Source organism: Dreissena polymorpha, chromosome 8 (genome assembly GCF_020536995.1).
Source record: "Dreissena polymorpha isolate Duluth1 chromosome 8, UMN_Dpol_1.0, whole genome shotgun sequence".
NCBI classification, from domain to species: Eukaryota; Metazoa; Mollusca; class Bivalvia; order Myida; family Dreissenidae; genus Dreissena; species Dreissena polymorpha.
In genome coordinates this window covers 28,009,206-28,025,545 of record NC_068362.1, presented here as the reverse complement: position 1 = coordinate 28,025,545, position 16,340 = coordinate 28,009,206, and the positions used below count along the sequence as shown (strand labels likewise).

The following is a 16,340-nucleotide window of genomic DNA, read 5'->3' as shown; positions in this document are numbered from 1 at the left end:
TCATTTAAAGAATTATAACATATAAAGATATGTCGCATTTCACATTGTATTTATATCATTTGTTATAAAGCTTATTTGAATAATAAGGTATTGATTTTTAAACGAGGTACTTCAGAGAATTTATTCGTATTGTTTTGATATTAACAAGAAACACTGTCGACAAGAAGTGAAAAATGTATTCTCAAATTACTTATTATGATATTCGTCTTATTATTTTTCTAATATGGATTATGTATACTTGTTTTGTATGCAATTTACTATGTGCAAATAATGACTTACTTTGTAAGTGCTTTAAAAAGCTGATTTTTTAAATTTGGGGTTTAAGTCTGAAAATCTGTTTAGCCTCCAAAATAGTTTATTGAACGTCAATCCTCCGAAACATAAAACAAAATAACTTATATGTTTATGAGCATATTTACATGGGGTCAGTTTTACTATGCTACTTATGACAATCTTAGACTTACGGACACATACGACCCTGTGTCATTAACATATCGAATAAAATAAATCTAAAACTTGTTTTTGTCACAAAAAGTGAGGACATTATTGCAATAAGTTAATGCTATATGCTCTATAAACATTATCCGTGTACAGGATACTACATGTGCTTTCTAGATTATCGTCATTTTCTAGCAACTCAGAGGGTTACGTGTGTTTTGATATCATTAAGTTACGCAGAGGCAATTTTTGCGTAGTATTATTGTTCTTTTTTCCACGTAAGAATATATAGTATCCGAAACTATATAATCTCAACTCCTATTTAACCATGATCCAAGTTATAAGGCTGGCCACTCGCGAGGATAGACAGAAGTGAACCAGTCTGAGGTTAAGGTAACATCGGCATGTAACATGAAAAAAAAGCAAATGATATCAAATGAAATGTTCAACAAATTCTTATATACATTAATATGCTTGCATTCGATCACAATTTCAAAAATGATGCAAGACATGCATATTAAATAAGACCGAGTAACAATTTCCCGTATTGACAACTGTGCTGAAAAACTGGGCTGTTTCTTTCAATCTCAAGAGTTGTATTGGTGGTCAATTTACACCCCGGGGAATTGTGTGGTTCTTGAGCGGGATTTTGTCTTCGAAAATGATACCATTTTAAATCCGATTTTCTGATAATGTTTTCCAGTCATTTAAGCAATAAATAAAAATAAAAGATTCTCTGAAAAGATTGATACTATGCTTTAATTTTGTTTGGTTTCATCAAAGCATCTAGTAATATTTTGAAAGTTTGTTCGTATGAAGCTTTAATACAAACATAGCATCGGATTGCTTTTATGGTCACTAATTATTTAGGCCAGTCAGGTCATAATTACTGTTATTAAAAACGTTTCCGCTAAGTTATTTGAGTTAAACTTTGAATACATGTATTATTTTGATTGTTTGTGTATGTAGCATATTAAACATGGTACAAACAGGATTTATAATACAGCGTTACGCACAGAAACTGGCTATATGTATATAGTGAATACACTGATATAGGTTTTAACTGAAGGGTGCTCAGTTATTTTTCTTGCTATATTTTAAATCTTTGTTTAGCATTGTTTAAAGACTCTTTCATCAATCGCTGTATATGTGTGTCTTTTAACAATTTTATTAACTAAAGGAATTGGTAGAAACTCCCTGATGCTTCATCATTTAAAGTATAAAACACATAAACGAACAAAACCACATATAAATATAGGTAAATATTCCAATGCATAATATATGTTTATATAGTTAAATAGAAACATATTAATCTGGCGAGCTAAAAGTTAATTATATAAGGCCAAAATGTTGGACAATATTTGTTTGCTAAAAAACGTTTACCATTAAAACATATTTTCAAAAATATTTCGCGAATGTTGCAGGTATTGGTGAAGCAACACATTAAGTATGTACATTAGTTTCGTCGTATTTTATGTTAAATACATATAGTAATACCAAAACGCAAATACCTGGAATTCAAAAGCAGGTACATTCGTTTTCAAATTGTAAGTATGTGATTTACAGTTCCATTTCGTATTAATTCAACCTAAAAAGCTTTGTTTCAAATGCCACTTTTGCAGAAAATGTCTTTACGGAAGACCCGACAAAGAAAGCGACCAAAATCTATACTTACACAACAATCGTCAGGCAGCGTAACAAGGGCAATGAGAACACGAAGTGCATGCGCCGCTACTGTTCCGATATGGTCAGGTGTGTGAGTTATTCTCATAGTATGCTCGTATGTCATATAACTGTCAGCATTTTAATGACACATCAATAGGTCAGGAACAGTTTTTATTTACTGATGCAGTCGTTTGATTCATATAATTAATAGATTTTTATGACATGTACCTGTGTTTCTACTGTTCTCTCTGCTTTGCATTTAAAATCTGCTGAAGACGATGACGCAACATTAAGCGTCTCCACCGATTTCGTTAAAGAATGCAGAGTTGTATGCGTTGTCCTATAATGTCCTATAAACACTCATTTATCTCCTGACTAATATTCTGGAGCGCAGTACTGCAATAATTGGTATGACAAAACATTAAATAGGGATTAACTTCAACAGCTTGCATTGTTAAATCTCAAAATCTCGTAATAATATGGTTTATATTTATGATTTGACATGATTAAACTGTATGCACATAACTCATGTATCATAAAATCAACTTTGTTTTTAATGTCATAAACATTATTTTATATAGATTAATAAACGAAATAATATGTATTCATTATTTTTTTTGTAGAAATGGAGCGACTAAAGACACGAGCAAAGAACTCAAGAAACATCAAGGCTGTTTTCAAACCAACCTTCGTGCAAATAAAATGTGATAAAAAACACTTTCCAGTCATGAAATCCTCGTGTGAAACAATAAAGGGAATAATGACAATTTGTTCACATGACATAAAATGTTCACCTACTTTGCTAAATGAACAACAACTTGACATGATATCCAGCAAGTCATTTCACATTGTCGCAACAAAAGAGTGTCTTCCATATTTTCGAAACGTCGCATCAAACGATACGAAGGTGTTTCCTAAAGACGAATTGTTCGACACAATAAAATCAACAAGAGAATTTACATTGATTGTAGGTGAAGATGCAATGCAAACAACAATTTGCGAGGTTTTGCAAAACCTAAATGCTCATATTCCTGTTGCCGGTTTAGTTGTTCATAACAAGGATAGAGCTCCCCAATACCGAGATCTCTCTAATGTTTTGTTCGATACTGCAATGCCCGATACGATCATGAAAAAGGCTGATTCGTTATTGAACCGATGTGTTCATCGTATACTGGCAGTTCTTTACAGAAAATTGACAGAGGCACCCTTTGGTTCTGGTAGGGACCGCTTTTTTGTTATATTTTCAGTATACATTAAACAAAACTGTCAAAAATATTTGTAAACGCGTTGTATTAGTCATTTAAAACAGTAAACGTGGGGAGTGTGGTAAGTACACTATTGCTACTAATAGCCACGCGGAATGTGATGTATCCTTTATTGTAGATGACCAGGTCACCGCCTTCGATGTGTGTGACATGATTAAGTCATCGTTTCAAAGGAACATGATACCTCAGTTGGAATGCCCTGAGATACCAGAACATGGCATATATCCGCACAATATTGACGAGGTACATTGCATTACTCAATTTAGCTCCACAATAGTCTATCAAATACATAAACGGTCCATACAACACGGAATTAAAATAGCCATGTCAACTGAACTGAACGACTTTTATTCATTAATAAGCTCCACTTGTGAAAGAACTATTTGCAATGTTTGTACTAATGTTCACCATATCATTTCTAAGCAAAATGTTCATCGAGGTATGTAAATGATTTCTATTGTTGCCTATATATTATGGGCCGGAGGCCTTATTATTGAATAAAATGAGTTGAGTTGAGTTGAATACATAAATGGTACAATTAAATTCTACCGATTATATTCTGCTATTTCTCCAGACTTACATTAATAACACTTTATATCATTTTTTAATTTCAGTTGTCCTTTTTGATTTTCTCTCTATTTGAATTTGAACACGTGTAAAAATAAATAATGTCATAGTTCAAATAATGGTTTTATTTGCTGTCCTAGATTTCTCCAAGCCCCGACCCAGATGCAATTTTCATTCTGCTTAAAGGGCATCCGTTGACAGTAAAACTTTGCATTTAATCACATTCACAGTAATTATTTGATCATTTTAAATATGCTTATAATTATTTCACTTGAAGGTCATAGATAAGATTGCTCGCGAAGAAAACGTCATAGGGTGCTTGAAGAAACTCGGGACTCTTTACGTTTACCTGAACTCGCCTCAGGAATGTTCAGAAATTGAAAAGAAAATTAAAGATATAATCATCAACCATGGTGTCAGTGAATTAAAACCTGTATTCAAATACGTAACTATGGAAAACTTATGTTCTTCGGGAGACTGGGCGTGTAATGGAACGCTTGGGGGTTTTGCTATGAAAAAAATGAACGTTACGTCGGAGTTGAAAGACCGCAATCTCGTTGCTCTTATTTCACGTCACGTAGCAAAGAACACAAAAGAAAGGTTCCTCCTTGTTGGGCAAAATAAAACGAAACTTGGATCTATTGATGGAATGAAATACCTTGAGGATATGGACATATATCCAGTTATGGTCGATCCCGATCAGAACGATAAGTGTGATAGAAACTTCAGGACCGAAGATGATAATGTGAAGCTAGCAAAGCTCAGAAACACTAAAGATATTGAAATATTAAATGGATCAATTGTTCATATATGGGGGCACAAAACATCACCAGGGTTAGGTATTGTGGTAGAGAAACCCTTAAAGACATCGAATGGAAAAATCATATTCGTAAGGGACCGTGATCATGAACATTCATTCGCAGAGCCTGGTGATAGCGGGGCGATGGTATGTTACTATGACCCACACGGAGAAGAACTCTATGCTGTTGGAATGTTGATGGGACGATGTAATTCCAATGGAGCAGTTACTGCAGGACGATACGCCGCTCAAGTACTCGATGACGGACTGAGAGCACTTTCCGAAATCAACGAATGTACTTTGTTTTTTTCTGATAATAGCAACCCGTAGACGTTTCAAGAATAAAGTTGATACTAGATCTTTGAAATAAATGAATCATCGTAGTTACCAAACTATTAATTTAGGAAAAAATATAACATTATAATAAAATTCTTTCGTTATGAATAAATATGTGTACATATCTTCAATTCTGTAATATTTCAGTCTTTGGAAGTTGTTAGTAGTTTTTGTTATCTGGATGAACACATCTATGATCTTTCTTGTACTTGATCGTTATATATATCATTTATAGATGAGACATATTCATTTGTATACTTATAACTTTAAAACCAATCTCTTCAATAGTTTTCCGATATTTTAGACAGTACTCATGTCTGCATAGTTACATTTAACAGAGATTATTGTAGACGCGCGCGTTTGTTGTGAATAATTTTGTGGCATTATGGTCAATTGCTTCACATGCAATAAGGTATTGATCACTAACTCTAAAAAAAAGTTGATCAGACCTTTAAATTGCTGCTGACTTAATTGAGTCTTCTGTACATTTGGCAACACATTAAGGTAGCGCGCCTCTAATGATTTCCCGCGATTTCTTCGAAGGTTGAAGAGCCTACTATTAGGTGCCGTAGCCTAGTGGTTAAGACGATAGACTAGAAATCTTTTGGGATATTCCCGCGCAGGTTCGAATCCTGCCGACGACGTATACTTTTTTGCGACGCGTTTTATTTATTTTCTAACGTAATTTGATTTAATATGGCATATAAGCTATATTTATTGTTAAATATGTTGCAATTTTAATGCACATTCTTCAATTATTAAAATTAAAACAACGTTATGGCGAAATTGGGTGATTTACTGTTGAAAATACGAACCATGCATGTTGCATTTTTATTTTTATTTCAAAAAGTAAACGGTAAATCTGTCTAGTTCTTGGTATTTTTGCTGTATATAGTGTTTCTATAAAAACTAAGTTTAAAATATGACTTAAATTATACTATTTTGAATTTTATGACACTTTGTTTTTAACCGACCCAATTTTTACTTGGCTGAAATCACTTACATTTCATGGCGCTCTTCCATAGATAAAAAGTTGTAAAAAATAAATGTCTGTAAAAGAATACTTATTTCATCTTGTTTAAACTTTAAACACCTTTACAGCATCTGTACACACCAACTGCATGCCCATATTTGGAAATTTTAATGAATTATGGAACTTTTATATACCCCAGGGGTAAAAAATAAACTGGACAAAAGCCGAGCGTGGGGGTGGTTTTGAAAAAATCGGTATATTTTTTTAAAAAGCATGGAAAGCCTACCTGCAAATTTGCATGTAGTTCAGTGAAATGATGCTGATTAAGAAAATAATTAATTAGATTATATTTGGATATGTGCCCATTAGAGGTGCGCTACCTTAAGTTTATATTTGCTTGCAATCCATAATTTTGATAATACTTGTGTCATAAAAAATGCAACTTTCCACTTGAAACAGAAAGGAGATATGAGCATCTGATGAAATACGCATGTACTGAGTATTAGTGGGCTGATCAACATCATCACCATGTAATGAATGCGTCCACTTTGGTATGTGACTAAAATTGGTGAACACCTGGTAACATGTATATAGAAACGGTTCTGAATAAAAAGCAGAAATAGAAAATAACGAAGTATACTAGCTGTGGTATGAAGTGCTTGTCGATATGACACATTACTGTTTGAAATAATACCATCTTTTCTGCTTGAGTATCACTCATATTCGACGATGATGTTCCGATGATTAAGATGTCTATACACTTTGCGCGTGAATGTCGGAAAGACTTAACGATGCTCTGGAATCACGAGTAGGCTATATTACATGTAATTTGTTAAGATTTGCGCCGTTCCAAATTGCTTGACATTATGACTTGAAATGTATTAATTGCTGGTTTAAGATCAATATTTAATACTGTGAAACCATTATATATCGTCAGGCATTAATTTTCGTATATTTCGTCGGTCGACCGATTGACGATTTCAAGATCCTAACGAACAATTATGTCCCATATTTGAACAAATTAAGACTGAATAACCAAAGGCATGAGCCACTAAAATCCAACGTAATCCACACATACATACTCCGTCTGTTACGTAATCAAGATAAATCCGGTTTTGACACAAAAGGGTGTAGATTACACAGTGTACTTAACTGACACGCGACATTGCTCTAAAACGCGAAAGCAGTACAGCTGTATCAACTGCGTTGACTTCGTTTAGGAAGAATTGTAATGATAAGCGCTAATTGTTAACAACTTCATTACCCATTGTGTGTATTGTGTTTTTCAGTGTTGTTGCAGAAGATTATACAGCCTCCACGCACCGGATTAGATCCGGATCAAAGACAATAATAATCAAATTTAAAAGATGATGATGTATATACTTACCGTATATACATTATCCGCCTTGATTACAATACATTCTCCGCCTTGATTACAAATAAATACAGAACATTTTGATTTGTGTTTGGTTGTTTGCGTTTAACTACAATACAGGTGTAAAATAGCGTGTGCTTTGTTTTATGGGCTATCGATCTTTTTAATCATTGACATCTTTTACAAGTTTTACGATAAATGTTTCAAATAATTGTTACTTGTAGCAATTGAAAACGTAACAGGTAAAGAAAAATTAGCAATCATGACGATTAGTTCCATCCAAACGTAGGGAAATTGTTTTCAGAAATTCACTTTTATTTTTGCGCGATTTTCAGGAAATCCCCTGAAAACACGTGTTTCGAATGACTGAGTATGACGCAATAAAACATTGCCTTGTATCCCATTGCATTCAATCTAATTTAAACTCACTCGTCCATTGGTAGTTACAATATAATCTAAACTTTTCCCTATGAAACCGCTGTCCCATAATGCACTGTTAATTTTACACTTCCGAAAATTATTGTACTCAAAGTAATCAAAAATTTACAATGCAAAACTCTTGAAACTTCTTTGAAAACTGACCAAATAGTTTGCTAACACTAATTTTTACCAATAATCTTCGCACCTTGTCTAATTTGCGCCGATAAAGGTAAGATTGTTTTAAGTTTGGCCATGATAATAAATGAATAAGACCAATTGGCAACTGGCTTCACTGTTTCAAACCCGGGTTAACGGTTATTCGGTCCCACTAATCCGCTAATCATAATAATGATACACCAATGGGGGCAAATTACTGATCACCTGATAACAAAAGACTAGTATTTTGACATGTGACAAACAGGCCCTACCTCCTGCAAGTGACTCTCAAGTGTCCTCCCTCTTTCCTCACTACGATTTTTCGCAAACGCGATATATTTCGGAAAAAAAAAATCGGATATTGACTGAAGCAATTTTTTTTTCAAAGTCTGGAATTGGCGAATTTAAGTGCTGACGAAAACGTCATTTTTATAAAAATGACGAAATTTCGTGCTGGCGAAAATAAATGATTTCACAGTAGCTGAAAATTTAGTATCATGAGATTAAGAGATTGCCTCGCTTAATACATTGTAATAATTGTTCAATATATAACCAACGATTGATGTTCATTTGGTGTCATGACACAAACTCCGTTATTTGATGGGTTTATATTGCCTTCACTGTTTGAACTGACAATGTACCTGGTGTGCTGTATTTTGCACAGTAAGGAGTCCATATGACAACATTCGGAGGTGTTAGAACGTCCATGAACGACTTTAAAGTTGATTCAGGAGAGTTAATCTCTTAAAAATAACATGTTTAAAATCAGTGAGGACAACTTTCAATTTACATTTACCTGTTCGTAACCGAATTATTTCTCGAGTGTACAAACGTGATACTCTTTTACATACAAAATGCTCCATGAATTAAGTTATGAACTAGTTGATTTTTCTTCCAAAATACTTTGTTAATGCACTAGATCGCTTTTGTTAAATGTCTTCTTAATGTTGAATATTTTCCTTTTTGGCCAATAAAAAAAGAACAATACAAATGAAGTGTATCACCGTTTTAACCATCTGATACGTATATCTCAAAAGGAAAGTTTAAGTCTAAGATTTTGTCTAAGATAAAGACATTTACTGAGATAGAATCTAAAGCGCTGTCATAGTAATGCTTATACTTAACTTTATTTGAGTATTTGTCTTTATACGCTATCGGAGTTTACATATATTAACAAACACGCCTGTTAAAGTTTTTTTCATGACTATCTCAATCGGGCATTCCAATGCGGGTAGTGAAAACTGACACGCTTCATCTGTGTGTCATTTCTAAATTGAGCCCTGTGACACTGAGGTATTTTACTGGATCGCTCAGTCCGAAAAAAACAACACATTGACCGATAAAGGGTATGTATCCAAGTTTGAATCCTTTCATTGTTTTAGTTCGCGTTCTGTAAAGAAGTGATAAGAACAATAATTTCCTGATTCTTGAGTTTCACTGTTTGTTATACGATATACCTCAACAGTTAGATGTGTGCTGTGTGGAGGAAGAAGAACCAAATAATAATTTCAATGATATGACATTTCATTCGTCAGAGGCTGTAGGCAGTAGTTTTTGCTATGTACATGTAGTTGCAACAGATTGATATTTCTACCTAACACTTATTTTGTTTAACCAATCCATTAATCGTTTTAAAAATCTTGTTCTTATTAACACAATACTTTGTTCACAAAAATGTATGTATGAAAGAGTATGCCTTCAAACTGTTAAAGCCCTTAATTCGTTGCATTGACCGTTCCAAGGAGCAGCTGGCAGTTTTAATTATTGTATGTTTATAGTTTGTGTTGGGTTATAAAAGAAGTGGATAAGAAAAAAGCATTATCCCCTAAGATAGTTTCTGGAGTTTTATTGTTTACAACTAATGATGTACAATCTATATATATATTTATTCCATAAAATAATTTCACGGTTTTTGACAATGAAAAAACAATCATCTGCTCTGTTGATTGTATGTGAATACAAATGTTGGTATTTTCACAAACACATTACTCTTTCAAAAAACAAACGTTTTGTGCATTGTACGAGATATGAACATTTCATAAACCGAAACTTGCATCAAAATAAACATTGAAAACGATTCGACATAATATGAATTGCATCATAACATATAAAATGATAAACCAATTCATTAGAAAATAATTTATGTAGATTGCAGTATTTTATGTATGGGCGTCCAAAAATGAGACAACGAAGATGCCATTTCGTTTTTTTGAAGTAAATCCGTATTTCAATTAAAGTTAATAGACAGCTGACATGTTGTTAGCAAAGCGACACACAAGGAGATATCAGGTGGCATGTAAGCCATGTTACTTACGAAATCCCTGTACATATACACATAATTCAGTCACCAGTATGTTTAGCGAATAATGCATAACACAGGTTATGAAAGATGGACGTAATGCTACGCTATGAATGACATTCATTTGAATTGATTTTTTGTTACTTATTAACAATTAAACATAGTGGATGGACTCTTAATCCCATATAGGAACATCACATTTTAAGTAATGTGATTGCTAATGCGACTTTTCAATGACTGTCCTCGCATAATGTTAACGAACAGTGATTAAGACTTGAAAGTACGCGAAGCCCATCGTGCAGTATCTGGGCAACGTATCGAATATGTGTGTTTTCGCCAGTATATGGTCCCATCAACATTGCAACAGCATAGAGTACTTGCTCTATAGCGTCATAATAACAAACCATAGCCCCACTATCGCCTGGCATAGCAAATTCTCTATCCGGATAGCGGTTACGAATGACAACCAGCTTTCCATTTTCCCTTTCAATATCTTTTTCTTCAACTATACCTAATCCAGGCCTAATGCTTCGACCCCAAATATGAACAATTGCGCCTCGGGATATTTCAATGCCGCTTTTAGCATACAATTCTTCTCCAGATTCCGTCCTGAATCTTGTATTGCAACTACGAATTTTTAAATCGTCCACTTTTACAGGATATATGTCTATTGTTTGAGAATATTGCATACAACGAATAGGACCAAGCCTTATCCGGTTTCGACCAACGTTAAGATATTCTGTCCCTGGAATATTCGCAACATGTGGGGAAATAAGCGCGACCAAGTGTTCATTCATATCCGCCGAACCTTCAGTTTCACTTCGGACGAACCCTCCTAATGTCCCCTCACCCGCAATATCACCGGATGAACAGAAGTGTGTAATTTTTCCATATTCGAATACTAGTTTACATCCGACGGCACCATGTGTGTTCATTTTATCCAGGATTTTACTTTCAATGTCTGTTTGTGACATGGATGCATCAACGTAAATATGAAGTGATCCACGTTTCTTAAAGCATCCAATAATTCCCTTTTCGCATACAATAGATTTCACTGCCTGAAATTAAAATGAAGTAAATTGATATGTAAACCGGCTTAAAAGCGAAAATATACTCTTTCCATCCTTTAGTGAGGAAAAGAATTTGCCGCTAAACGATAGCAGATATTATACCTAAACGTCGCATTAATCGGATCTTTCATATTTATTACCCGCTAGTTGTCCTCTACACAGTGATTTACCATATTTCAATTAAAATGTCATCGCCCAGAAAGTAATATACATATAATACATTTGTTTCGCGGATTGAAAACGTCTCATTTTTGTCTTATGTTTCGTCTTAATGAAAGTAAACTTATTGATAGTGTTTTATTTACACGTGTATATAATAAAAAAGGGCCGATTATTTCATTCTTCCTTTACCTTATCGATGTTCTGTGGATAGTGGAATCGTTCTTCTGGAACATTTGGCCATTCTGCTTTAGAAATTCTGTTTCTTTGAAATGATGACTTGATTAAGTCACGTACGTTTAGGGAGCTCTCTTTATCGGCATCTCAAAAAAGCATTCGCATACAAAATAATTTACAACAAAATATACATTTTATAGCAGAAAACGCCATATTTTTAAGGTTACTCAACATTTTTTAAATACTTTACATATATACATATATTTAAAGTATTAAAGTAACCATACTGAGTTAAATAAATTAAAAAATAACTTACTGGTAAAATCCTCAGCAAACTTGGAATACATTGTTGACAATATACCATGTGCACAACGGTTAACAAGGAAATCGACATGTTTTAATTTAAAATTGTCGGACTCAATTCTGCTGAAAAAAACGTTTTGCATCGCTGGTATCTCACTATTGGTATCATTAGTCACAAGCAAAACACCTAGAGGTATAGATACTTCAATTCTTTTCAATAGCTCATAAACTGTGTTTTGCAATGCATCATCAACAACAATCAATATAAAGTCGCGGGCGTTCTGTATTGTGTTGAACAACTCCTCGGAAGATAAGTGCAGTTCATCTTTTGAGTCGACATCTATAAGAGATTGGCAAAGTTCTTTTGTTGTTAACACCTGAACTGAAGTGCTGTCTATCATGTTTTGCAACTTTTCATTTAGAACTGTAGGTGTATGACTGAAGTCCTCAACACAAAGTGTCAATATTCCTTTGATTGTTTCCAAAGTGGACTTAGTTATCCTTAGAGTTTCCATAACAAACCTTGTACGGACAAAATTTGAGTTTGCAACATGTTTACTTTTTTCAGCGTTAATTGTTGTTTGCATTGGTCTTCCAGTTTCTGAAATAGCGCTGTCAAATTAGTAAAGCATACAATAAATAGTGTACAAATTCGTGAACATACTGGTGTCATTTAATAATCGTGATCACGAAAACTTGTATTACTGTAAATGTCAATCAATATAATTAATAATGTGCTTTAAAATACACAAAAATGGTTTATATGCATTAATGCGATCTTCTTTGATTTATTAAAAAAAGTATTGATCAATGTCTTAGGTTAATTAACACCGGAATAACAAACATATTTTAAACAGACACATATCACCAAACTATATGTACTTTATCACGACCCATGAATCATTATGTCTAAATGCAATACCATGAAGCTTGTAGTTAAGTTAGATGTCCATTTATAGAATATAACATGTAGGGTGTATCACTCACTTTGCATTTCAGTGGTGCATCTATCGCCCTTATGTGATATTGGTTGATATATTACAATGTGGGATTGAGCTGGTGAATTCACTTCGTTTACATCGATTTCCGTCCTTTGTCTTTTGATGTTAACAGACAGGATTCCATCGGATTCATATGAAACGTTGTTTTCGAAACGAATTTTGTTTAATCCTTGTATCTTTTGAGTTCCTATCGAAATTAATTGTATAATCTGATGAAACACAGTTGGTATTTTATCTTCAGCAACCCTTCGTTCAGATTTCAGTTGTCTCTGAAGTGTCTTTTGCACAACCTCTGACACTTGCTGTAAAGTTTCTTGCTCGATTACATGTTTTGCTGTCATGTACTGAACATAATATTTCGGTGGTATTGCCATTTGCCCAGTTTTAAGCTAATTGGAAAAAGAAGAAATGAATTCACTTCAATTAATACCTTAATACTGCAGGGATGGCATTTTGCGTGTATATGCCAACATATTTTAATACAAATAGCATGACATGACATAATTGTCTTATTGCGTTTCTTAGTTTAACAATCACAGACTTTACCAAAACTTAATATTCAAACTTTAACCGCAGTAATACCTACGTGCGTCTATTGTCGTGTCTATTTTGGCCCTCTACACATGGGCCACAAAGAAACACCACAAGCGGCACAACCATTTATTGTATACAAAATGTTATTCTTTGTTATTGTACAAATAATGCGTTTTCTTCATCTAAAAAATTCTCCAGTGTCATTACGTGAATTGGACATATTGACATGGACGGTCTTTTTTATAATGCAAATTGTAACCGTCACTGAGCGTATTAACTACCTCTTCTTAATTATAACCAAAACGTTTAAAGCATTCGTTTTTCTTGTACCATTACCTTAATGAAGTAGAATACGAACCTGTTCAAGCTTGGTGTTTGCCCGACATGCATTGGAATCATATTTTAAACGCACGGGGTCGCATAGAATTGTTGACAGTGTATGAAACATATCTTGAAGACTGTCCTCTGATATCTCACAACCTGCTGTGTGAACCTTGTCGATTATTTCGCATACCTTAAATGGAAACAGAAAAGACAAATGACTCAACGTTGCAAACGACTGGTTTCAAAGTATTGGTTAAATACATTCTACTATATAACGATTGTTTTGCATTGAAATATTAGGTATTAACACATCCTTCTGAATAAACAACAATCTTTTTTTTTATTAGTAATTAGGAAACCTTATATTATCTGTTCAATGCATATTTCATCGTACAAACCCGTGTTAAAATGCATTCATTTCTGGGTTCCGGTGATGCGATTTCAAAGGAAAACCATTTGTTAAAATGTAAACAGTTTAACAAGAGACTTATAATTCCGGTCAAGTCGGTTTCCTGTACAGAAGACACATGTAAATATCCGTCCGAAGGAATATAGCATTTAGCGATCTCCCAAGGGTTGTTAGCCCACTGTTGTGCCTTCGTGTTCTTCCAGGACGGATGTCGGTATCTGTGATTCGATACAATGTTTTGCTTCACAAGTTCACACCGTTCACACTTTAGCGGTTGTAAAGCTGGTGTATTGTGATAAGTGCAGCTGTTGGCATATTCACACATACCATCCGTTGGACATGCGACCAAATTCTCTGTAAAGCAATTCCCACAGCCAATCCCAACCGCAACTTGGAAAAGCTTAATCTCATTGTCAACAAAACTAGACAATCCCTCCTTTGTGATATCCAAAGCAATGCATGCATTCAACCATAAAATTTCCTCCTTTGTAATCCCAGTTGTGGTGTAATCCATGGTGCAATCTACTCAATCCTTTTCATATCAATTAGGAATTTCCCTAACACATCATTTGTTGACAAACTGAAACGATAAGTTATCTTTATATAGCTATTCATAATTCATTATAGCCAGTATTAAAAAAAATATGCTTATAATAAAATAATTATATTTGTACTTTACATAAATAACTGTTTAAAGGGGCCTTTTCACAGATTTTGGCATGTATAAAAGTTTGTCATTAAATGCTGTATATTGATAAATGTAAATATTGAATCTAAAAAGCTCCAGTAAAATCCAATAATGAAATTTTAAAAAGTAACCATCGACTGGGCTCAAACCGCTGACCCCTGGAATAAAGGTCTATTGCTTAGACCACTTGACCATCCGCGCTCATACAATGAGTGATGAATTATATACTATATATAAGCAATTTTTGTAATAACACCAAATATAACGATAACAACAAAACTCTCCAAATTATTCAAACATTTCGCGTTGCAACGCTTTATAATTTTCAGGTTTTTAAATCGTCAACATATGCATATAATGGATATTCTAGAGCATGGTACATGTTCAGTATTACTGTTTCCTCATAAATATCATAACTACAACGAAAATGAGCGAATCTGAAAGAATGTTTGTTTATTTCGTCAATTTACCGATCAAGGATTTGAAGTAAATTTGATTTGAATAATTAATGTTTACCCGTTTAAAATAGTAACGACATTTATTAAGTCGTTACGCATTTAATGGTAAATAAAACACTGTGTTAAAAAGCTCAACGCACAATACATATTTACAAAGTCGTTTACTTCCCGATAAATTGAACACTTGAATAACCTCTTCGAGTCGACACGATTGACCTAAATACTTGAAATAATGACTCCAATAACTTCTTTAGAGATAATTTTAAGAGATTCTAACGGAAAGTCGACGTTGACAGGGTCAATAACAACATAAGATAATCTGCAGTAGATGAGATAATTGAAATTGTACAAGATCGACAAAGACAAATGAAATATGCTTTATTGAATTATATGAAGGCATGAGCACGCGAAAAATGCATGTGTATGCTTGTCAAGAGAACCGTGTACAGATACAATACTATCGTTGTTTATTAGCAAAGCAGTTATAAGTTTTAACCTTATTGTTTGAAGCATTAGTATAAACATTAATAAAATGATAATTATTGTTAGATTCCATGTGGTGTATTTGCAATAACAGCTGTATTGTTACAAAACATGTTTACTTTATACATATATGTATAATAGTTTGCAATGCGAAAATTAACGCGTAAAAGAAAGAAAGATGCAATAACTTAAATAAAGGAAATAATGCGTACTTTAATTAATTGTCTCGTGGATTGCATATTTGTTTTATTCTATATATGGCGCGCATTGTTTTATTTAGAAATGTGCATAACATTACTGTGGGTTCTTGTGCAACAAACACAATGCTGGGTATTGTGGTAATAATCAACTGTATGTCGTTCCGACGCTTGCTCTCAAACACTCACACTTTTGCCAGTTTTGGTATCATTCCCATCGCAACTCCAAGCTGTTGGTTTCACT

The 16,340-nt window shown here is 33.7% G+C and overlaps 2 protein-coding genes across 4 annotated transcripts in view; one reads left to right on the top strand and one right to left on the bottom strand.

Moving 5' to 3' along the window:
* LOC127841095 (uncharacterized) overlaps window positions 1-16,340 on the top strand; it is a 52,827-nt gene that overhangs the window by 7,639 nt on the left and 28,848 nt on the right. For 2 of the 3 annotated variants that reach the window (XM_052369652.1, XM_052369651.1), the window contains 4 exons: window positions 2,061-2,190; window positions 2,727-3,320; window positions 3,487-3,611; window positions 4,213-5,201. The exons of the other annotated variant lie outside the window; for it this stretch is intronic. In XM_052369652.1, coding sequence (XP_052225612.1) covers window positions 2,061-2,190; window positions 2,727-3,320; window positions 3,487-3,611; window positions 4,213-5,064 — 1,701 coding nt within the window. In that variant the 3' untranslated portion in view covers window positions 5,065-5,201. Of the gene's footprint in view, window positions 1-2,060; window positions 2,191-2,726; window positions 3,321-3,486; window positions 3,612-4,212; window positions 5,202-16,340 lie in introns of those variants that run through there. 3 annotated transcript variants of the gene reach the window in all.
* On the bottom strand, window positions 9,826-16,306 carry LOC127841094 (uncharacterized). Its single transcript, XM_052369650.1, has 7 exons — window positions 16,286-16,306; window positions 14,260-14,850; window positions 13,896-14,051; window positions 12,990-13,392; window positions 12,016-12,603; window positions 11,715-11,845; window positions 9,826-11,351 (listed from the first exon to the last, which is right to left on the bottom strand). Exons 2-7 carry the CDS (start codon window positions 14,782-14,784, stop codon window positions 10,524-10,526), a joined length of 2,631 nt encoding a protein of 876 aa, XP_052225610.1. The 5' UTR covers window positions 14,785-14,850; window positions 16,286-16,306; the 3' UTR covers window positions 9,826-10,523.